The 23187-nt window shown below is 52.9% G+C and overlaps 1 protein-coding gene across 1 annotated transcript in view; it reads right to left on the bottom strand.

Moving 5' to 3' along the window:
* Nucleotides 1-1315: 1315 nt before the first annotated feature.
* Lrrn2 (leucine rich repeat neuronal 2) overlaps nt 1316-23187 on the bottom strand; it is a 55990-nt gene continuing 34118 nt past the window's right edge. The window contains exon 2 of the mRNA XM_042681887.1: nt 1316-4360. Within this exon, the coding sequence (XP_042537821.1) occupies nt 1990-4122 (2133 nt within the window). The 5' untranslated portion in view covers nt 4123-4360 and the 3' untranslated portion in view covers nt 1316-1989. The remainder of the gene's footprint in view (nt 4361-23187) is intronic.

Below are 23187 nucleotides of genomic sequence, written 5' to 3'. Positions count from 1 at the left end.
AACTGGAGATTAGAGTCTCATGGATTTTTCCTGCTGGGGCTGGATTGGAACTGTTATCTTCAGATCTCAGCCTCTTGAGTAGCTAGGATTACAGGTGTGGGCTACCAATGCCTGGCCTGTGAGACTTATTTCCAATCAACCTACCAAATGCTGGAAGTGTAGCTGTGGCTCAAGTGGTAGAGTGCTAGCCTTGAGCAAAAAGCCCAGGCCCTGAGTTCAAGTCTCAGGATAGATCTCTCTTTGTCTCTTTCTCTGACTCTGTCTCTCTGTCTCTCTCTCACACATACACAATGATGAGAATGATAAAATCAGGCTTGCTAAGGGTCAGAGGGTCCTGTAGGATCCTGCCCTCTCATTTAGTGTCCACGGGGCCTGATGCCTGGGGTCTTTGTCCTGACATCCACCTGTGTGAACATTTGAACCCTTGATTGAGGCTTTGGATCTGCTTCCAACAAATTTTCTATGTGCATTTGAAACAGGGGGGATTGGGGAGGGACTGGTCATGTGTGGCTTTTGCTAGTCTCAGGAAATCTATTTCTTTAGCCAGCTTTCTCAGAAACAGTCCCGAGGCCCCTTTGCTCTGGGCTCTGTGGGCTTTTCAACAGAGGCTCTTCTTCACATTTGGTCTGCAGAAGTCAATCCATTAAAAAGGCAAGAAAGTCACCAAAGCAAACCAGGCTCATTGAAAATGATACCAAGCTAGAATGGAAAGATAAATGCAGCAATTTCCCAATCCCATAGACCTCCCCCTCCTCAAGTCTTCACCCAGCTCCTCTCCTCCCCACCCCCAGGGAGCCAAAGTTCTTGCTGTCTTGATTTACAATTCTCTGCATGACTCTGCCTCTTGGGTTGGTTTAATTAGAAATAGGCCGAGAAGGGCTTCCTATGTACTGGCATGTTAATTGCTTATCGGAGCAGGAGAAGGGGAACTGTGCTTGGCAGTGGAAATTTCCTTGCCCTCTCTATCTCTGCGTTTGTCTCCATTTTTCTCTCCAACTCCTCTCCTGGCCTCCTACATTCTCTTCTCCTTCCTTCTTGGCGGCTTCTCAGCCTCTCTTGCTCTTTGTCTCTCTTCCCCCAGTTCTGCTGCTCACAGCTGTGGGGGTTGGAGCAGATCCAGAGGCCAAAATTCAACGCAAAAAGTGAATGCTGTTCAGTGGTCCCCCCTTCTCCCTCTCAGCCCCTGCCCAGCGCCTGCACCTCCTGCCTCTTCCAGGCTTTGAAGGGATCCCAAAGCCAGTGGTCTCCCCTGACACCTGGTATGTAAAGGACTCTTTTTCCTTTTGTTTCCTTTCCCCCCTCTTTATCATTGTCGTATTATTATTGTTTATTTTTATTTTTTACAAAACAGGAGAAAAGAGTGAATTGGGTTGGGGGCAGGTGACACATTTCTCCACAAAGGTACAAAATTGCCTTATAGAAAGTCAGCTTCCGAGATCCCAGGCTGGGGGAAGAGGCATTCCTGGGCACCCTCTCCCCAAATGTCCATCAGATCCAGCTGTAGGTCACTTCCACTTTGGGGTTGGGACCCCCAAAGATGGGAAGGAGAGGCCTCTTTTCAGCCCTTGCCCAGGAGGGGAATGAGCAAGCAACTGAGACTGTACAAAGAAAGGGAAGAGGAGGGGCGTGTGCATCCTGCAGGCCAAAGGCCGGGGGACACAGGCAGGGGACAACCAAGCAGAGGCCCAGCAGCCCCTGGGCACAGAGATAGATGGGGCGGGGGGAGGCTCTGGCCAGAGTCCTTCCTGTTCCTTGGAGATTCCTCACAATGCCAGCAGAGGACCCACAGAATGTAAAAGCCACTTTCAGGAGGCCGCAGGTGTACCCCTGAAGTGCCAAGCCCCGTGTGTCATGGTCCAGCTGCCAGGCCTTAAGCGCGTGGGTCCATCCACTTTCCTGGCAGGGTACCTGGCTCAGGTCACCTCCCTTTTGGTACAAAACCAAAAAGTTATCCTTGTTCTTTCTCTGTCGCTGAGTAATGGCCACGTTTCAGGAGTGCTCGAGTAGGGGTGATAGCCTTTCCCCTTCTGAGGATCTGGAGGGCTGCCTCCCTGGGTTCCACAGCAGGACAAGGGGAGCAGACACCACTCGGACTGAGGGGGTACTCCAGCCCCAGAAAGCCCAGGCTGGAAGGAGGGGCCGCCCACCTACCCTCTGCCTGGGCTGGCCTGGGCCGAGGCGGGCGGCGAGCCCAGCCGCCAGCAGGATGGCGAGAGCTAGCATGGCTATGAGCCCGGGCCGGCCCCCTGGGGCTCGGTGGCAAGGTGAGGCCTCTTTAGTCCTGGCCCACACGCAGGCCAACTGGGTGTGGGCATCGGCAAAGGCCACTTGCAGGCAGGCCCAGTACTCTGTGGCCTGAAGGAGGCGGGTAATGTTGTAGCTGCGGACGCCCTGGGGCAGGCGAGCCAGAGCAGCGGCTCCCCGGCCCCGGGGGGAAGAGGCGCTGGACCAGGTGAGGTTGGTGGACACTACGTTGGGTGGAGGGACCCAAGCCAGCAGGATGTGATAGGGATGAGTCTCCTGTACTCGGAGCTGCAGTCCCTGGTCCTCGTCCCTGGCTGGCTGGAAGGAAGCATGGCCCACCGCCACAGTGACCGTCTTAGAGTCAGCCCCTACCAGGTTGTGGGCGACACAGGTGTACAGCCCTGCCTCCTCCGCCGTCACCCTCCGCAGCTCCAGGGTCCCCTCGGGGTACACCCGGTACCTCCTGCTTACGTGGGCAGGTGTCAGTCGAACCCCAGCTGGAGTGACCCAGTAGATCTCGGGTTCGGGCTCAGCCAGTGCTCGGCAGTGCAGGGCGGTGCTCCCCCCACTGGCCACCTGGAGGCGGGAGGGGAAGCTGCGGGGGGAGATGAGGGGCAGGCAGTCGCCCGTCATCTCCCGGAAGGGCACCTCCCGCACGGGGCGACGCTGGAGATCTGGGGGTTCGGCACACAGGGTGGACTGTGGCTCGATGAAGCGGATGCGGGTGCCCGTGGCGTTGGCCCAGCGGATGACACAGTCGCAGCGGATGGGGTTGCCGTGGAGCCCCACCTCCTGCAGGTTGGGCAGGGCCTCCACCGTCTGCTGGTGCAAGGCAGTGAGGGCGTTGTTGTTGAGCATGAGCGTCTCCATCTGGGGCAGGTGATGGAAGGCTCGGGGGTGGATGAAGGACAGCCGGGGGTTGTTGGTGATGTCCAGTTTGGTCAGCTCGGGCAGGTTCACCAGGGCAAACTTGTCGATAGAGACCAGCTCCTCCATGTTGTTGAGCCCCAGCTCCTTGAGGTGAAGCATGTTGGCAAAGTCTCCCGGCCCCACCCGCTGTAGCGGGTTCTTGTTCAAGTCCAGGAACTTGAGTCCGGGCACCTGCTCCAGGGCACGCCTGGGCACCCTGGCCAGCTGGTTGTCATAGAAGGAGAGGCTTTCCAGGGTTTGCAGCCCCTCCAGGGCGTAATCGGAGATCTCCCGCAGGCTCATGCCCGCTAGCACCAGGCTGCGCAGGTTGGCCAGGGGCCGGAAGTTCATATCTAGGATGGCATCCACCTTGTTGCCACCAATCATAAGGATCTCCAAGTTGGGCAGCATCTCGAACCAGCGGCTGTCAATGGCCCTCAGCAGGTTGGAGTTGAGGTGCAGCCGTAGCAGGTTGCCGAGGCCTGCGAAGGCCCGGGGGGCGATGCGGTAGAGCTGGTTGTGGTTGAGATAGAGTTCCTGTAGACTGGCCAGGCCGGCAAAGCTGTGGTCCTCCAGCCAGCTCAGCTGGTTCTCCTCCAGGTGCAGGCTCAGCAGCTGGGGGAGGGCCCGGAAGTCACAGTCACGGGCATCAGAGAAGCTGTTCTGAGACAAGTCCAGTTCTGTGAGGTTGGGCAGGTAGGCCAGCTCGCTCTGGTCCACACGGACGATGCTGTTACTCTGCAGGAGCAGAGTCTGCGTCCCCTCGGGTAATGCCGGGGGCACGGCTGTCAGGAAGAGGTCGTTGCAGTCCACGGTGGTGGCCTCTCTGTAGGATGAGCGGGGCGTGTACCAGGGCCGGATCTGGCAGGCGCACTGGGGCGGGCAGGGCACACGCCAGGGCACCACAGGCACGGCAGCGGTGGCACCGGCCACCCAAGCTAGCAAGAGGGGGGCCACGAGGAGCCTCATGGTGGAGCTGCGGGGGAAGGGGACCCTTCACAGTTGGGAGGCCAGGGTCCTTCTGCTCTTCGTGGTCTGCAGGCTGAGGGTCAGCAGCCCTGGCGGTGCCTGGGCAACCCCCTTCCCAGGGTACTCATTCTACTTGGGAATGGGTGGGCATGGCTTTATGCCCTCCTGGGTGTGGCTCTTCATCCTTCTACAATGGGCTGGCCCTGCTCCTTCATCACCACAGTTCACCAGGACAGCCCTGGAAGGAAGGGACAGAGTTAGGGAGACGGCCAGGAAGCAGGTTCTAATCTCCCTCCTGCCACATTCCCTCCCCTGGGCAACTCAAGAAGCCAGAGGAGCCACAGAGGGGTTGGCCTGGGCCTGACCCAGACCTCCTGGGCTCTGTTTTGTAGTCCTTAGGGCTAAAAGTCCTTTTCTAAAACTTGCTCAGAGAACAAGTGAATTTTCCCCGAAGAGCCCTGGGAGGGAACGGTGTGTGTTTGGGAGGGAAAGAGAGTGAACAGGCTGGAATTATCGTCATCTTCACAGTCCTGAGCCCAGAGAGATGCAGGATAGATTCTCTGACCTTTCCTGCTGTTTCCTCCGTCCCTGTGTGGGAAAATGGAAGGTAAGTGATAGCTTGTGGACATCCTTCCGGTGATGTAGGTAGGAATAAGAGCAGTTTCTAAAATACAGGCTGGACTCGCTGAGATTCTGGAGGTGAGGGATATTGGGTCCTGACCCCCACATCCACCCAGGCTGAGGCAGCAGGTCCCGCTGGGATCTGCTGGACTTTCCTCCTAGCCAATCACTTTGGGTTTTGGCAACTTCCCCTCCTAGAAGCATGGGCTTTCCTTTTCCAACTGTCTGTCTGTGCTGCCTAGAAAAGGCAGCCGTAGGGTTCAGAGCCCTGGGTCCAAATTCTCAGCTGGACAGGTAAGACATTCTGTAATCTGGCCTGGCTACTTCTTGCTTTTGTCTCTGCCCTCCCTCACACACCCATCGGGTGTGGATCTGTTGGGCTGACTGGCTGTCCTTCATTGTTGCCCAGACAATTCCTACTTGTTCTTCAAGACTCGAGTTCAGGCCCTCCTCCTCCCCTGCAGCTTCAGGGCTTGGCTCTGGCTCCCACACAGCCACACTTCCTCTGTCACAGGGAGTGGGAGAGCGCTCTCCAGCTGGAGCACCAGCATGCTGAGGTGCCGGCAGGAGGTACCCAGGGCAGGCGTGTGGTGTGGATTGAAGGGTGAGGCTCTATGGGCCTTTCTTCCAGGAGCTCTCCCTAATCTGAACTCAAGCCGCTGCACTTTCCTCCCTCTTTAGGAGTCACCAACCCAGCTGCTTTCTTAGGCCCCATGACCAGGCTGTGCTGTCCTGGAGGCGAGTCCAGCCTTGACCTAGAACCAAGACCCTGTGTTCTCTCCTCAGGCCTTGTCTGACTCCTGAGTGGAAATCTGATTCCTGGAGGATTTTTCAATCACAGTTGGGCCTAGGAGAGCAGCAGAGTCCTCTGGTATATAAGATGGGGGACCACTGGCCTCCAATCCGGCTCCTGAGGGGCCCCCTCTAGGACTTGGCTTGTTCTCTGCTTCCTCTTCACCCACAATGCCTTCCCTTGTCCCTGGCCCCCATTCGCTGGCTTGAGGAGTTCTCAAGCCTTCCAGGCACATGATGCATGCAGGCATGCATGCACGTATGCATGTGTTTACCCTGAGTTTTTACTGGTTATTACACACACACACTCCTATGCAAACCTCTGTGCCTTTCAAGTCACGGCCCTTGGCTTGCTCTGGCTTGGCTGATAAGGCACAGCAAGCCCACAGCTCCTGGGCCAGAGGCTGAGGGCTGGGCTCTAGGACCCAGAGCCAGCAGCTAAGGACTCAGGTTCACACTGAGCTTTGGGCTCCAAGCGGGGTGAAGGCCCAGATGAATCCAGGCTCATTGCCAAAGCACACAGTGTCTCCCAGGAGGGAGCTCAAAGCTGCCCACTCACCTAGCACCACCAGTTAAGGCTGACTTGCACACGGCACACTTGTGCCGCTGTTGTCGCCCCTCCTCCACACTTGTGGGTTGCTGCAGAGACAGCGAGTTGTCTTTTATAGTATCTCTCATCTCCCAAGCGATCAGGAGTTCAGACGACCACGTGTACAATGTTCCCAAATGGACTGCAAGCTCCTTGCAGCAAGAGGCCTGTCTTACACATCCCCAGAGCACCGAGTGTAGGAGTGCGTGTGCGGAGAGTGAGAGAGCTTGTGAGTGAAAACAAACGGTGAAACGTGCAGAACACAAGCACATGATAGTGAAGCCTCCCAGCACCCTTGTGTGAAGGCAATGAAGAGAGTCTTTAATCCGCCTATCCTTCCTTCCTTCTTTTCCTTCCTTCTCTCTCTCTCTCTCTTTTTTTGATGCCAGTCCTTGAACTCAGGGTCTGGGCACTGTTCCTGAGTGCTCTTCCACCTGAGCCACAGCTCTACTTCTGGCTTTTTGGTGGTTAATTGGAAATAAGAGCATCATGGGCTTTTTTGCCTGGGCTCAGATCTCAGATCTCAGCTTCCTGAGTAGCTAGGATTATACTACAGATGTGAGCTACTGGCTCCTAATTTCATTTTTTTTCCCTGGGAAGCAACAGGATCTGTCAGAGGTGGTACAGCTTCTATGTGGTGAGGAGAAGATTCAAACCCAGGGTCTTCAACTCTGTAACCTGCCCTACCAACCCAGTCACTGTGGACCAATACAGGGGCAGAGTGCCAGGCTGGCTTGGCCAAATCTCTTTAGGAATGGATAAGGGTCTTTAGCAAATCTAACCTGCCTGCCACCTGCTGGACCCATCAAACTCCCTTCCCTCCCTACCTCCCACTCTCCCTCCCTCCTTCCCTTCCTATTTTTCTTCTTTCCGTTTGCCAGTACTGGGACCTGAACTCAGGGCATCAGACTCTTGCTTGGTGCTCAGCTCAATGCTGGCACTACTATTTGAGCCAAACCTCCACTTCTGCCTTTTTGGAGATAAGATTTTCATGGCTTTGTCTACCCAGGCTGGAATTGAACCTTGATCCTTAGCTCTCAGCTGCATGAGTAGCTTAGATTACAGGCTAAGACCCCAGTCTTGACTTGTCTAGTGCCACCCACCTCTCCTCTTGTCTAGAGTTCTTCCCTGAACAATGTTTTTATGTGAGAGGGGGGTAGGCCTAGAACCACAGTGACAGAGCCAGCTGCTGCACACCAGGCCTCTGCCAGCTTCCTGTCTGAGCAGTGGATGCAGGCTGGGGGAAAGAGCATCCTGGAGCCCACAGTAGGGAAGCAGGGGCAGGTGCCCACTCCAAAGACAAGCCATTATCTTTGGAAAGGCTGGCTCTGCCCTACTTCTTCCAGGAAGCAAATTGGGATTAAGCAGGCATGAAACGGATTCCCACAACTCCTGTTCAACTAAGAGCCTTGGCCCCCTCTGGCCCTCCCCCTCCTCCCTGGCATTGAGACCCATCTGGTATTGGGATGGAGGAGGCAGTTGAAGACAGAGTCTCTCCCTCCCCTCCTCATGCCCTCCCTGCCCAGCCCCTGGGAGCTGAGGGTCCAGAGGGAGGATGGCCGGCAGGCGGTGATCGATTGCTTGGCCTTGGCTGCTTTAGTGCCAGGTCCCCCTGAGCTGCGGAGACAGATGTGCAGCATAATTGAGTGTAGCTTTGATAAACTCCGGCCTCCTCTGCAGCAGATAAGCGCTGGGTGGGAGGGGCAGGGGGGAGGAGGGAGGCTGGCCGGGTCATCTGTACCTGGGGCTCTAGCTCCTCACTCCCACCTCTCATTTAAATACCCACGATCAGAAACCTCAGTGCTGGGCGAGACCGTGTGCTTATCCAGTCTCTGAGAGCCTGAATTCCATGTCTAACTTATACAAAGAAGACATGGTAGAGCTGAGAGGAATCAAGGCCTGGAGATGAAGGTTTGAACCTGGCTCTGTCTTCCCGTGTGACCTTGGGCAAAGCACGTGATCTTGGAGATGACTGGTTCCACGTGAGAAGAAAGAGGATGAGGTCAGTGAATTTAAGGGTCCCTAATGCCAGAGAGTCTTCGCGGAGACCCTGGTCTCACGTGGAGGTGGGAAGGGAATTTTGGGTATCAAAGATGAAATGGATTATAGGGACGGACAGCAGGGCAGTGGCTGTGTGTGGGAGCGCCCAGAGGAACCTTCTGGAATGCTGGGATTATATCTTAATCTAGGAATGGGGGTTGTTTGGGCGTTTGCATCCATCGAACACCCCCCTCTGTATGTTCTGTACCTCAACAATATAAAGCAGTCCTCCAAACCGTGACGGGAGAGGGAGATAGTGAACAAGCCTGGCAAGGCCCCACTTCCCAGCTAAGGCACTGGAGGTTCTCAAGGGGAAGTACTTTGTCCAAGGTCACGTACGTTGACGTTCCCTGTATCTAGAAGCAGCTCTTCGCCTCTGCACCCCTCCCGGTCCTGCACTGAGTCCACGTGGCAGGGGATAGCCGCAACCTCCCGGCATGCTTCTCCTTCTCATCACAGCTCTGGGGGCACTCATGAGCAAACCAGAGGTGGCCAGGAAGGGGGCCTGGCTCTGCGTGCCTCCGTCACCCTCTACACATTTCACCTGGCAAACATCTCCCTCCCTCCACAATCTGCTCTGGCTTCCCCTCCCATCTCTGTCACCAGTGGCCAGGCCCCAAACCACCACTGTGATCTGCCGTCTCCGACCTCACACACTTCCCCCAATACATGTTCTCTTTCCATTCCTGATCTTGACCCTTCCAAAGGCCTCTTTTAGGGCTCTCCTGCTCACCTTAGAGGGGCCCTCTCATTCCCAAACAACCAGGCTCCTCCAAACCTGATTTGCTATTTCCTTCCACATCCCAAGGCTCTCATTCTGTCTGCAGTGCCCTCCCCAGCTTTAACTATTGAACTCTTCTTCAGCCACAAAGCCCCATCTCTAACACCCCCTCCTCTGTGCTGTTTTCCTGAACCCCCTTAGAGAAGAGCAGTGACCCCCACAGCCGCCTTTGAGACTCTGAACAGCCCCTTCCTTCTGCTGCACTGGGAGTCTGCCTGGCTGGGCTGTGAGCCCCTTGAGTATAAACTGGTGACCAAATTCTGGATGCCCAGAAATAACCAGAGAGTGCCCAGGGCAGGGCCCCTTCCTGGAAGCCCGGGAGGTCTGCTGTGAACTGTGAACATGATCCATCAGTGGGCCAAGAAAACAATTTACACCTGTTTTTAAAAAAGCTTAGATAGGATCTGGCTGTGTAGCCCAGCTGGCCTCAGATCCTCATACCTCAGTTTCCTGCTTGCTCAGATTACAGTCATGTACCACCAAGCTGGACTAGTATGCATTAAAAAAAGAAGGTAAAATAGGAGATGTCAGTGTGTTGTATATAGCTAGACTAAATTTTTTGAGTGGTGGGGTAGTACTGGGGTTTGAAGTCAAGGCCTTGTACTTAGTAGGTAGGCATTCTCCCATTGAGTTGTGTCTCACAGCTTCTAGTGGTGTGTGTGTGTGTGTGTGTGTGTGTGTGTGCTAGTGCGTGCTAGTGCTTAAACTCAGGGCTTCTTGCTTTTGTGTGGCTTCTTCACTCAAGGCTGGCACCTTACCACTTGAACCACACCACTTTTTGATAGCTCATTGGAGGGAAGAGGCTCACAAACTTTTCTATCTCTGAACCACATTCCTCCAAGCTCAGCCTCCTGTGTAGCTAGCTCCAATGCTGTTTTGAGAAGTTTCCCATCTACCTTTACATCCACACACGCATACATATGGGGACATGATACACAATGCACTGTTCGCCTTGGGCCTTGGCTGAAAAGGCACACAAAAGCCAATAATTCTGAGCATGTTTTTGAAGAGCTGAGTGCCTTCAGCTGTAGGGAGACCACAGGGATGATGATTAAGTCTTGGGAGAAAGATGTGACCTCCCAAGGGCTTCCGTACACCCAGGTATATATTTACCAGCCACTCTCCTAACAACCCTGGGAAGCAGGCCTTTTACACAGGAAGTGTGCTCAGGAGGCCAAGGGGCCAGCCTGAGGTCCCCAGCTGGAACATGAGAACCAGAACAGGCCCCACTGCATCCACCAGCCTGGCCTTGCTCTGGGGTTCTGGTTCAAGAGCTCACCCGACCTCCCGGGTGGCACAATTGGAGGCTGCTCTGGGTAGAGGGTGAGATTCCTTTGCCCAGTTTTGCTCTTTGCACCTCTCTGGATTGCCTGGGGCCAGGGTTTCACTAAGACCCCTTCCTAGGCTGAGAGGGAAGGCACACTGGGAGGAAAGGGACTTGTTGCCAGGCAGGAAGCTCCATAATGCCCACTCTGCTGCCTGGCCAGGCAGAGGGGATGAGAACTCCATGCTTGGGAGAGAGCCTGCCTCGTTATTTCTTAATTAGGATGGAAGATGCCAGTAGGTAGCACAGTCATTCCTGTCTGATTGCACTGCACCAAAGCGGGCTGCAGGGGAGTGGAGCTGGTCTGACAGGGCGCACAGAGGGCAGCCGGGCTGAGCCCACCTCCTCTCACTGCTCCATCTAATCTGACCCTGGTATCCCACGCCTGTCACCTCCCTTCCAGAGCCTGGAAGTTCAGTCTCCTGCCTCTTCCTGCAGACAGTGCTCCTCAGGGGCAGGAGAGACGCACAGGCTTCCAGCTCTTCCAGCAGCCTGGCACATGGTAGGATCTCAGAGCATAAGACAAGATGGCGGAAGGGCTAGTTGTCTCAGAGCTCAGTAGCCAGGGGCTTCCTTCCTTGCCCCTCTCCCATCTCCCAGGAAGCAGATAAAACCCTACCTCAGAGCCCATCTTCCTTGGACACAGACCCCCGGCCCCCACCACAGCCACTTCGGCCCTTCCTAGCTAATGGCCCTGAGTGAAGATGGCACTTCTGTGTCGGCTCATTTCTGCCTGAGGACATGACAGGATCTGAAGTGAACCTTCCACTACCTTCTGGAACTCTCTTAGATTCCTCAAGAAATCCTGAGGATCCCACCCATCTCCCAAGAGTTCAGGCTAGTGGCTTAGCATGCGTACAGCTCTGCACCAGAGTCCCATCTGATACTGGCTGGCCATGTGGTCTGCAGTGTCCTTGCTTGGATTCTTCATCTATTGGAGGTAGGGGGAGACATCCAGAAAGTGCCAGAAAGTTCCTGGGGCTCAGCAGAGTTTCTTTCCATTCTCCTCTACCTTAATTTGGTGGAGACTCGCTTCCTGGGCTGGGCCACACCGTGGCTTCTAGCTCACCTTCGCATTAGGTGATCAGCCCGTCCTCTTCCTGGGAGCCTTGCCACTGAGGCCACCCAGGAAGCCACCAGGGTGTCGAGTGAGGGGCGGGACTCCTGGTTCCAGGTCTCAGCTCTGACTCAGCTCACCTGTAGATCATAGAGGTCCCACAGTGTACTCGCCCCATAAACCACTCGCTGCAGCTGCTCCTGGCTGAGACGGCCACTTCCAGAAGGGCCCTAGACATCCGGCAAGATGGCTTCTCACAGCTTCTACCCTGGCCACAGCCACTAGCAACATCCCCCGCTAGCCCAGGAGCTTCCTAAGCTCCCTGCCTGGGGCCAGATGGGGTGTCAGGCACACTGTGGTTTTCTTTAAAGCCCCCCTCCCCCACCTCTTGAAGTAGGGCCTCAGGAAGCTCCTTCACCACAGTGGGTAAGTAGGGGGCAAGAGCAGGGGCCGGGGGGGGGGGGGGGCCCGCCGGGGAGGGGGGGCAGGGAATGCAGAAGTTACTCTTTTCTCTCAACACGGTGGCTTGACATGCACACAGTTATTTTGATGGTAGCTGCCACCTTAAAAGAAGTTACTTTAATGATGCCACATCCTGTTAAAAGAATTGCTTTTCTAGGGGCTGGACTTGTAGTTCAAGCGGAAGCGCAGCAGCTGAGTAACACGTGTTTGAGTTTCTGCTTTGGTCAGATGTCCTGATTTTGGCTGATTGCTTGGATCAACCCTTTTCAAACTAGCCAATCATGGGAGAGTGTGGGCCTACGTTCTGACCAATCAGAAATGAAGGGAAGTAATGCAGTAGGGATAAAATCTGAGTAGAATGCCCGCCCACCGTGCTTTCTTACTTGGCTTCCTGTCAAAGCACATCTTTGTGCGAAGCAAACTTTGTCTTGCCAAGTTCCTTTCGAGGTGGTGTCCTTATGGGACACCCCAATATCTTGAGGCATTCCTAACAGGGATAGCTTCAGAGATGCATGCCATGCTCTTTCTTGTCCCCTGGCCTTTGCACATGCAGATGCTGGCCAGGACTTCTCTTCACTTGAGTATCTGGGGAATTCCTCTGTGAAGCTTTTCTGACTCCCAGTGTCCACTTTCCTCCCTCTTCTATCCTTTTACGAATCTGCTTGCTGCTGGGTGGCTCATGTTTGTAATCTTAACTTATTTAGGAGGCTGAGATCTGGAGATTGTAGTTCAAAGCCAGCCTGGGCAAGAGAGTCTGTGCCACTTTTATGTAACCACAGAAAGGTAGATGTGGAGCTGTGGCGGGAGTGGCAGGCGCTTGTCTTGAGTGAAAAAGCCACAGGGACAGGACCTAAGCCCTGAGTTCAAGTCTCAGGACTGGGGGAAAAAAAAAGCCTCCTGTATAATGTAAATCCTATACCTCTCTTTTCTCATACTGTAAGCTGCGGGAGGGCAGAGCAGGAGAGGGGCTTCCTGGCCCTGGCACGAACTGGCAGGAAGCCCAGGCAAGGAGGATTTGCTGGGAGTTGTGGGTTTCTCTCCTCTGTGGACCCCCGGGCCCAGGGGGATGGGCAGGCTCTCAGCAGAGAGCCTGAGCAAATGGGGAACAGGCCAGTTAAACACGGAGAGAGGCCAAACCTCTTCCAGCGGCAAGGGGAAATGAAATCAGAATGAAAATTGATGAGGCGGAGAGGAAAGGAGACTGGGCTTCTCGGCAGGTTTGCCAGATAGCGCTGAGCTAAATCACACAGCTGAAGCAGCTTGGTCCGGCCGGCTTGGGGCTGGTCCGTCGCCTTCACCTCTGTCAAATGTCTTAGGCAGGCTGAAGAGAGAAATGACTGTAGCTGAGAGGCTTGGGGGGTACGTCTCCCTGTTCCTCGCTGCAGTGGGGATGGCCTGCCAGTCCTTACCCTCCCATGGCCCGCCTCTGCCTTACAGTTCCCCCACTCCTTCTCCCCTACCTTCACCTCTCACCCCACTGCCCTGAAGCCAAAGGGGAAGCAGAGAAGGGTAGAGCATGGGGATTGCAGCCGGGGACACAGCTCAGGAGGGCACTATGTGGATGACCACCCCAGTCCTTCTCCAGGCCTTGGCTTCCTCATCTGCAAAGTGGGGGGTCAGGCTAGAGCAGGGGGTCCTCAAACCACCGCCCCTGGAGCAGCAGTATTTGCAGTTCAAGAAAATGAGTTTGAAATTCAGCCTTCCAATTCCTGTCCCAGGCCTCTAGGAACAGGGCCGGGGGTGGAGGTGGGCGGGGGGGGGGGTAGAACCCTGAGATTGACCAGATCTTCCGGAAGCTTCAGGAACCTCACAGGGGCAGTCTCGTAAGCTAAGAGATGGCGGCACACAGATGCGCTCAACTGAAAAGCTTCTGTCCAGGAGGAGTTTGGGGTTGTTCGTGTTGATAGACACGTTGATATGCTGACACCTGTCTCTGCCCCAGACACAGGAAAGCCTTTTGTTGGGGGCTGGGAGGGGGGAGGGAAAGTAGGAGAAAAATGAGGGAAGGGAATAACAAGTTTGACAAGAAATGTACTTATTACCTTATGTAACGGTAACCCCTCTTTACATCACCTTGACAATTTAAAAAAAGGTAGTAAAAAATTGTTTTTCATTAAAAAGCCTGTTTGCTTTGGCTATACTGGGATTTGAACTCAGGGTCTCCTGCTTGCTAGATAAGCACTCTGTTACTTGAGCTTTGTCTCCACAGATCCCACTAATCTCCCCCCACCCCCAAGTGTTGTGAGACACTGTCTTGACATGTACTTCAAGCTTGTCTGAATTCTTCTGTAGCTCTGTCTGGCTTGAACCTCGCATCCCTCTGCCTCTACCTCTCCTGGGTATTGGGACTGCAGGTGTTCACCATACACCTAGCCTACAAGGAATGTCTTTATCTCAGGAGCATTCATGGCCTCTGACTGTATGCTAGGAACTTCATGCGAATGAGGGAATTGGGATAAAATTAATAAGGAGGTACAGGTGTGGTAGATTCACAGGTTCAAAGCAAACCCAAAGCCTTCTAGAGTATAAAAAAACATCACAAAGCCCAACACAGTAGAGTGGAATTCTGACTTATGAAGGAAGTGAGGCAAATAATTCAGAGGAAATTCGCTAAGTATAATTGAATTGTACACTAAAAATGAAGTTGATAGTATGCAAATTTCACTTCTATAAAGTGGGAATGCTGGTCAGGTCAGCAGGTCAGATGATGGAAAGCGTTTGACGCCGGCAGGAGGCACCAGGGGCAGAGGCCTGGGGCGAAGTCTAGGATGTGAACCCATGTGGGCTGGAGAGGATCCTGCAGGCAGAGGACAGCCACCAGGGACAGAAAACACATCTCCACGCCAGTCTTCAATAATCATCATTACTGGGCTGGGAAGGTGGCTCAGTGGTAGAGCACTTGCCTTGCATGCCTGAGGCCCTGGGTTCGATTCCTCAGCACCACATAAGCAAAAAGAAAAAAGCCAGAAGTGGTGCTGTGGCTCAAGTGGTAGAGCGCTAGCCTTGAGCTGAAGAGCTGAGGGACAGCGCCCAGGCCCAGAGTTCAGGCCCCATAACCGGACCCCTCCCCGCCCCAAAAATAATCATCATTACTGATGATAATCAGATTCCTAGTTCAGGTCTATAACTTCAGGTACTTGGGAAACAGATCAGCAGGAAGATGGTTCAAGGCCAGCCCAGGCAAAAAGTTAGTGAGATCCCTTCTCAACAAAAGAAGCTGGATGTGATCGTTCATGCTAGTGATCCCAGATACATGGGGCAATGTGAATATAGGAGGATCGCAGTCCAGACTGGACTGGGCAAAAAGAACCTCTTTTAAAAAATAAAGGGAAAAGGGCTAGGAGTATGGCTCAGGGGGTAGAGTGCCTGCCTAACAAATCTGAGGCCCTGAGTTTAAATCCCAAGACTGTCACAACAAAATATTCCACCAGACCAGATGCAATGAGAACTCTTCTATATCCACCACCCTATGTTGCTATGGCCTGAGCGCATGACCCTAAACTTGTGCTGGAAAGTTCATCCTCAGAGCTACAGTGTTGGAAAGTTCATCCTCAGAGCTACAGTGTTGGAAAGTTCATCCTCAGAGCTACAGTGGTATTGGGTGGTATTGAGGTAATAAGGCAAATGCATTAATGCCATCCTGGAAAGGTGTGAGGGAGGGAGTCACATCCTTTTCTCTCTGATCGACTTCGGTCACTGCAGACGCAGTAGTCCTTCCTTTGGGGACCCAGTGCACTCAGCAGGCCTCACTAGATGCTAGTTCTTTGGTCTTGAGTTTCCTGGGTTCTAGAACTGTGAGCAATCTACTTCTATTCTTTTTATAAAAAAATTCTTTATTCATTTTATTAAAAAATTCTTTATTCATATATATATATATATATATACAGTGCTACTTCCAGCTTCCGGGTGGTTTATTGGAGATAAGAGTTTCATGGCTTTTCCTGCCTGGGCTGGCTTTGAACCATGATCCTCAGATCTCAGCCTCCTGAGTAGCTAGGATTATAGGCCTGAGCCACCGGCACCCGGCTCTTTGGCATTTTTGTAGCAGCACACTTAAGGCATCTTGGTTCTCACAGATGTGAGTGACCCTATTTTAATGCAAACTTATTGGGTGACTTGTTCAAAGTTATACAGCAAACAAGTAGTGAGGCCGAGACTAGAGGACACAATATCTTTCGAGCCCAATCCTTTTCCCATTGGAGGACAAAGATGATAATGTAGCCACCACTGGAGCCTGACAGAGCGCCTGGCCTTAGGCATGCGCCTGGCAGGAGCGGCTGACTGGGCGCTCACAGGAACACTAAGGTGCGGAAACAGAGCCCCATTTCACTGATGGCAAAGGGTGGGGTCCTGGTCCAAGAACATTTGGCTGGTAAGGTCAGGATTTGTCTGTTTCTAGACCCCCAAGTTCTTACCCTCCTGCTTCCCTACTGCCTGGTGCTCTCTCCCCTTCCTTCCTTTCTTAAGCCAGAATGGAGTGCAGAGATTTCTAGTTGATTTCTTCTTCACTGAGCTCCCTTGGGTCTGAGCCAAGTCGGCAGAAAAGAATTGGGCCCTGGCCTAAACTCCACAGCCCTCCCTCAAGGGAAGACCCGCCCCACGCTGCCAACACTTCCTCTTCCCACACCCAGCCACGCCTTCCAGCCCAGTGTGCCCTGGGAGGTGTGTGGGGGAGGGAGGGAGAAGCAGCACCTGAGCATGGTGGAGAGAAATGCTTCCATCTGTGATTAAAAAAAAAAAAGAGGGCATAATTCAGTGACTACAGCAAGTACAAAGGAGTATAGGTTAAATCAATATTTAGAAGCTTCAAAATTAAACTAATTAAGAGCAAGCCTTAATGATTTTTACTGTCTGGGAATAAAAAAAGACAAAAAGCCCACCTATATTTCATGATTCCACTTTGGTAGCTGGTAATAACTTGGGGAAGGAGCAGAAACTAGAGCTCAGCTGGCTCATAGGCTGCACTGCAGAGACAGCACCTTGTCCTTGGTGACAGAAGGTGGGGAGAAGGGAACAGGATGCAAAGGACATGTGGTGGAAGGCCGCTGGCTGGGAACTGTGTCCCCCAAAGGTTACTGAAGTCCTAGCTCTGGTTCCTTGTGAACAGGATCTTGTCTGAAAGTTAGGGTCTTAGTGGAGCTGTGATTTGAGTGGTAGAGTGCCAGCCTTGAGTGAAATAGCCATATGAAAGCTCAAAGCCTTGGGTTCAAGACCCAGCGCTGGTGTGCGTGCGTGCGCGCGCGCACACACACACACACACACACACACACACACACAGAGGAACAGAGGAAAGAAGGTATTTACAGATGTAATCAAGTGGACATGAAGTCACTAGGGAAAAGCCTCATCCAGTATGATCCTGGTCCTTGTTAAGAGAAGGAAAATACCACATGAAGACAGACTGAAGTGCCACTGAGGGCCAAGACATGCCACCATCAGAAATAGTAGAGGGAAGGATGCATTCTGTCTCTCCAAGGAAGGTGGCTCTGCACACTTTGAGTTTGGGTTTCTAGCTTCCAGAGCTTTGAGACAACAGGTCCCGCTGCAGCTGGTTGGTAATCCTCGCTACTCAGGAGGCTGCTATCCAAAGGATTGGGCTGGCTTGGGACTATAAACTTAAAAATCCCCCAGACTCTTACTTCCAAAATCAGCAAAAAGAAAGCCTGGCTGTAGTGTGGTTAAAGTGGTAGAGCACAACTGAGCAAGCAAGTGAGCAAGTGCAAGGCTCTGAGTTCAAACCTCTCAGTACCTCAAAAAGTTATTTTTGTACTAAGGTAGTAAGTTTGTGGTACTTTGTTACAGCAGCCCTGGGAAGCTGATACAAGGATTCTGGATTCTAGTCCCTACAATGCCACACAACTACCTGGGTAAGCCCAAGGAAGATGCTCATCCTTCATGATCCCCTGTTTTTATTTTTGTTGTTTTTTTTCCCCTCTGAAAATGGAGTTAAGACTCCCATCTTCTCGCCCTAGAGATGCACAGGTCAAATGAAAATACCAGTGTACCTGGAGTATGAGTTCTATACCTACACTATCTAGGTTTATGTTTTAGCGGAGAAAATCTGTAGAGACTCAGGAGCCATCTGTGAGGTGAGCAGCAACAGTCCGGCCTGCTCCCAGGACCAGTCTAAAGCTCCAATCAGATCCTGGGACTGAGCTCAATTTTCATCATTAGAGATAGTCGATACCTGATAGGATTTTCTGTTGTCATTTTCAATAGGGATGCCACTTGCTGCCAACTTGACCCTAGTTTTCCTGATCTGTAAAAAAAAAATGAAAGGTTTGGCTGATAAAACTTGAAAGTTTTTTGGTTTTGATGCCAGTACTGGGGTTTGGATTCAGGGTCTGGGTGCAGTCACTAAGCTTTTTCACTCAAAACTGGTGCTCTACCATTTGCACCACACTTCTGCTTCTGGCTTGTTGGAGATACGAGTCTCATGGACTTCCCAATCAGGCTGGCTTTGAATCATGATCCTTAGGTCTCAGCCTCCTGAGTAGTTAGGGTTACAGGTGTGAGCCACTGGCACCAGGCTTTCAAAAGTATCTTTTAAACATCATTCTCGGTGTGTGTGTGTGTGTGTGTGTGTGTGTGTGTGTGTGTGTGTGTGTGTGTGTGTGTGTGTGTGTGTGTGTGTGTGTGTGTGTGTGTGTGTGTGTGTGTGTGTGTGTGTGTGTGTGTGTGTGTGTGTGTGTGTGTGTGTGTGTGTGTGTGTGTGTGTGTGTGTGTGTCCGTCTGGCAGGTTTGACAATGCACACCTGTGATCCCAGCCCTGCAGAAGCAGAGGAAGGAGGATTGTAACTTCAAGGCCAGCTTGGGATACACGGCAAGACCCTATCTTAAACAACAACATCATCAAGAGAGCACTGTGTTCCAGAAACATTTCTCAGCTGCTGGGTGATTCTGAGGGGAGCCAGCCAGCCCGGCAGGCAGAGAGCAGGAGTGCTCCAAGACAGCGCTCATCTGTGCCCCCTACTGCTTGGGTTAAGGGACAGAATTAAGGGAGAGGGGATGTGAGAACAATTTTCCTCTGTCCTTTTCTCTGCAGCTTAGCAGGCTTGAAAGGAACAGAAAACCACACAGGCGACAAATAAAATCTCGATCGATCATGAGATGGTTGGCATCGGAGCTCCCGTGTTCATCTTAAACAAATGTCCTAATGATCTACCCTGCTTCGCAACCGACTTGTCCTCCAGCACAGTGGCCCAGGGCAGCGGAGCCGGGAGCTCAGCTCGGCAGAAACCTTTTTGAGGGGCAGAGGGAGGGTTTTTAGGTTATCCCAACATTTCACAAGGTGCTTCGCCCCGCAGCTGTGTATGTGTGTGTGTGGGGGGGAGTGTCCCCAGTGTGGGGGGGGACCAGTCTTCCTGTCATGTGACCATCTTCCCTGGCCAGAGTCACTGCAGTGAACGAGCATGCATTGGCATACAGCTCTCCCAGGCATGGTCACCATCAGCAGCGCCCAGGATGGTTACCACCCTCCACCACAGCCCAACCCCTGAGCTTACACCTCACTATGACACATCCTCATGTCACCAACCCCCTGGCCCCCACCTGCCCCAGTCCCCAGCAGCACCCTCTGCTGCCACCTCCCTCTCATCCACTGCTACAAGCTCAGGCCTTGGAAGCACCCAGTCGCCACATCCACCTCACCGCTGTTATGTGGCCAGAATGGGGAACAGATACGGATTCTTTCATGGAGAGAGAGCTGAGATGGCGAGACCCTGATAGCAGTAACATGAGGACAATTGAATTCATTTGTTCGGAGTCAAGCTTGTACATGATGACGCAGGGACAGCGCCAGAGGACGGGGCAGGCAGCACACTGTGATGCTGGCCAGGGAAGCGGGGAGCGGCCCGCAGCAGCCAGCGCAGCCAGCACACTGCCTGGGGGCATAACAAGGCAATCGTGCTCCCTGACAGCTCTGTGGTTTTTCAATTCGAGCTGCACCTTAGAATCGGAATCAAGAGATGATTTCTTTTGTGTGTGAGTGTGCCCATCCTGGGACTTAAACTGAGGCCTGGGCGCTGCCCCTGAGCTTTTATGCTTAAGGCTAGCTCTTTATCACGTGAGTTACAGCTCCACTTCTGCCTTTTTGGGTGGTTAATTGGAGGTAAGAGCCTCATGGACTTTCCTGCCCAGGCTGGCTTTGAACTGAGATCCTCAGATCTCAGCATCCTGAATAGCTAGGATTACAGATCTGAACCACTGGCACACAGCTTTTTTTTTTTTTTAAATCATTTTCTTATATCAGTTATTCCAGTGGGTAGGGATTTTTGTTTCACCTCCATGCTCATTAATGCTGTATTCCAATCAATTTCACCCTCTCCATCATGCTCATGAAGGGATCTTTGAAAACATATGGATAGCTGCCTTCTACTCTAGACCAAACAAATCAATCTCTGAGCTGTGCAATCCAGGTGTGGTATTGAAAAAAATGCAGGATTTGTTTGTAAACTTCTTTAACTATCAAAACTAAAAAACCTCCAGAAATCTGTTTTTAAAAAATGAAGCGTAGAGTTGTTGATGCTGAAATACTTAAGATGTATATTGATGCCTGCAATTTTCTCAGAAATGCACCAAAAAATAAGATATATCGATGGATAGATTGGGGGACAGCTAAGCGATAAAGCAAATGTAGAAGGTTGGGAGCACCTAGGGGAAAGAGCATGGTAGCTCGCTGAAAAATTCCTTACCTTTACCGTCTATTGGAAATTGTTCATAATAAAACATAGGTGAGGGATGTGTGTGTGTGGGGGGAGGGGGTCCCCAACTGGTTTTACTACAGAGCCACAGCTGGCAACTCCATAAGCAAGTGAGTCTCTCTCCCCTCTCCACACAAATGAAAGAACAAAGCTGCTGGGCGCTGGGGGCTCAGGCCTGGAATTCTAGTTACTCAGGAGACTGAGATCTGAGGATCACAGTTTGAAGCCAGCCAGGGCAGAGAAGTCTGTAAGACTCTTAACTAGAAAAAAGCTGAAATGAAGGTGTGGCTCAAGTGGCAGACCACCATCTTTGAATGAGAAAGCTAAGCAAGAAGCCCAGGAGCCTGCTGGCACCTTGGGGGTCAGTGCTTCTACAGAATTGCCCGGGCTGTGTCATACACCTTGTGCTTGCCCACACAGGAAGGCCACCTAGACTCCACTCAGTGTCACTAGCTGTCACATGGCCTTCAGTTCAAGCCCCAGTACTGATGGGTACGCGTGTACACATACTGTTTCTCATCAAATCAATCTGACTCTGGTCCATGGCTTACCAATCCAGAGCATGGCAGGGAGACTGCAGACAGTAGGAGGGAGCAGGGCAGGGAGATGTCTGCTTGCCCTGGGCTGGCCATGCAGACAGATCAAGGGCCAGCTCTGATCTGCACAGACTTCTCTAGACCTGACTCTAAAGGCCGGCTCATCATTCTTCCCTTCCTAGGAAAAGCCAATGAGCCTGGCTACAGCAGGGGGAGGTGTGCAGGGGGACAGGGCAGGGGGCCCAGAGGATGGGCGAGGTTGCGATGCACCCCTCCTGGCTCATCTGTATGCTGCTTCTGCATCTCCAGTGTCTGCCTGCCCGTCCTGGCGGGGGTGCCATGGCAACACCGTGCTCTTTAAACACCGGAGTTTGTGCTGCCATAGCAAGGCGGCATTAGGCAATTTAATTAAGGAGCTGGCAGCAGACAAACTTTGTGAGTTAAAGGCATTTTTATTAAATCCCATTGTATTATGCAGCTTGGTTCCCCCAGGAGCATCGGAGCTGGGAGAACACAGGAGAATTTGCCGGGGTTTCTTTGCCTTTTCTCCTAGTCTCCCTCTGCTCATGCTTTCATGAAGCAGAGGGGAACCCCAAGTGTGATCGTCTGCTCCCCACAGCTGGAAGGCCCACAGATGGCAGCTTGGGACTGTGAACGCAGAGCTACTGTTCCCAGGGGCTGTGGGGAAGGGAGTGGTGAAGGCTAGGCTCTTCTGAACAGCTCAGGGTTCCACCATGTGACCTCACAAGCCCTCAGCCCTGCAGTGGGAACCCCTGTCACCCCCATTATACAGATGAGGAAGGGAGGTGCAGGTGGTGAAGTACCTCGCCTCTAAAGTCTTATCAGCAGTACACAGCAAAGAAGCCCCACAGAGGTTTGGAGCTGATGTGGCCAGTGTGATGGCCATGGGACACCTAGTGACACGGATTGGCGTCTGGTTGGCCTTCCTGTGTGAGTAAGCACGGGGGTGTGACGCCTGGGCAGTTCTGCAGTGGCACTGACCCCCAGGGCTCCAGCAGGCTCCTGGGCCAGAGCACCAAGGACACTCCTGTGGCCAAGGAGATGGTTGGCCAGGCCTGGCCTGGGCTACACAGCCCACACTTAGAGGACAGAGGCATGCACCTCAGTGCCAGGGCCTGGTGGAGCAAAGGGAAAGAAATGCTTTCCCATCTATGAACACCAAGTCTCACCCTGGAGACGTGACACAAGATGATGTCTGTCCTCCACATCTGCACACAGCGATATACTCCTGGCTTGTTTCTTCAGTTCCCAGATGGGGGAACATGCCTTGCCTGTATTTTCTTGCTGTCCGAGGGGCTGCTCTTGGGTCCCACTGACAGAGATGGGAAAGGACCCTGTGTGCCAGCTTTTCTGCCCTGTACTCTATCACTCCTTCTGGTCTGGGTGCATGGAGGGCCCAGGGCAAGGAGGAGGAGGAGGCAGATTGGGAGGAAGGAAGCTGTTAGCTCTTTGTCCACCTTGCAAACAGCTCTCCTCCCCATCCAGTCTCCTCTGTACCCCCCAACACAAACACCTCTGCTCAGGTAAGATTGCCCCACGTGCCCACAGCTAGTGGGGACCACATCCTGCAGGGCTAGTCCCTGCAGGGAACAGCTGATGGCTTTCTTTGATCCTAGCCAGGAGTCATTACGCACCAAATGTCTAGTTTAAACAAGTGATTAGGCAGCTCTATTACAAGTTCACATGCTCCCACTGGGGAGGGCTGGGAGCAGGAGGAGATCTCGCACCTTGCAGCCACCCCACTTCATCTTACAAAGCCTTGTCTGGTGGTGACCCCTGTGCCCTGTGGAAGGACAGGCATCTGAGGGTTCCAGGAACCATCATCCCAAGGGGCTGGGGACCTGTCAGGGTTTCACACATAAAGCCAATGCCTGATTGCACAGGTGGCCCAATACACTATGGTGAACTGGAAGGACTGGAGAAACATTTCTCCTTTCCAGGCCACAGAGGGTAGATGGATGGAGAGTGGGCTGATCTCCTTGCAAAGAGGCAGGGGAAAGAGTTTTCTTGGCTGTGATGAGCTGTGTGTGGATCGCAACTTGGAGTTCGGCCTTCCAAGGCACCTTCCTACCTGTGACTTTGTGTACAGTCCTTGATGGTGAACACAACAGGCAGGGCTGGCTCTCTCCACATACTGACG

Source organism: Dipodomys spectabilis, unplaced genomic scaffold (genome assembly GCF_019054845.1).
Source record: "Dipodomys spectabilis isolate Male_0828 unplaced genomic scaffold, ASM1905484v1 ptg000069l, whole genome shotgun sequence".
Lineage (NCBI taxonomy): Eukaryota > Metazoa > Chordata > Mammalia > Rodentia > Heteromyidae > Dipodomys > Dipodomys spectabilis.
This window is presented reverse-complemented; position numbering and strand designations above follow the sequence as displayed.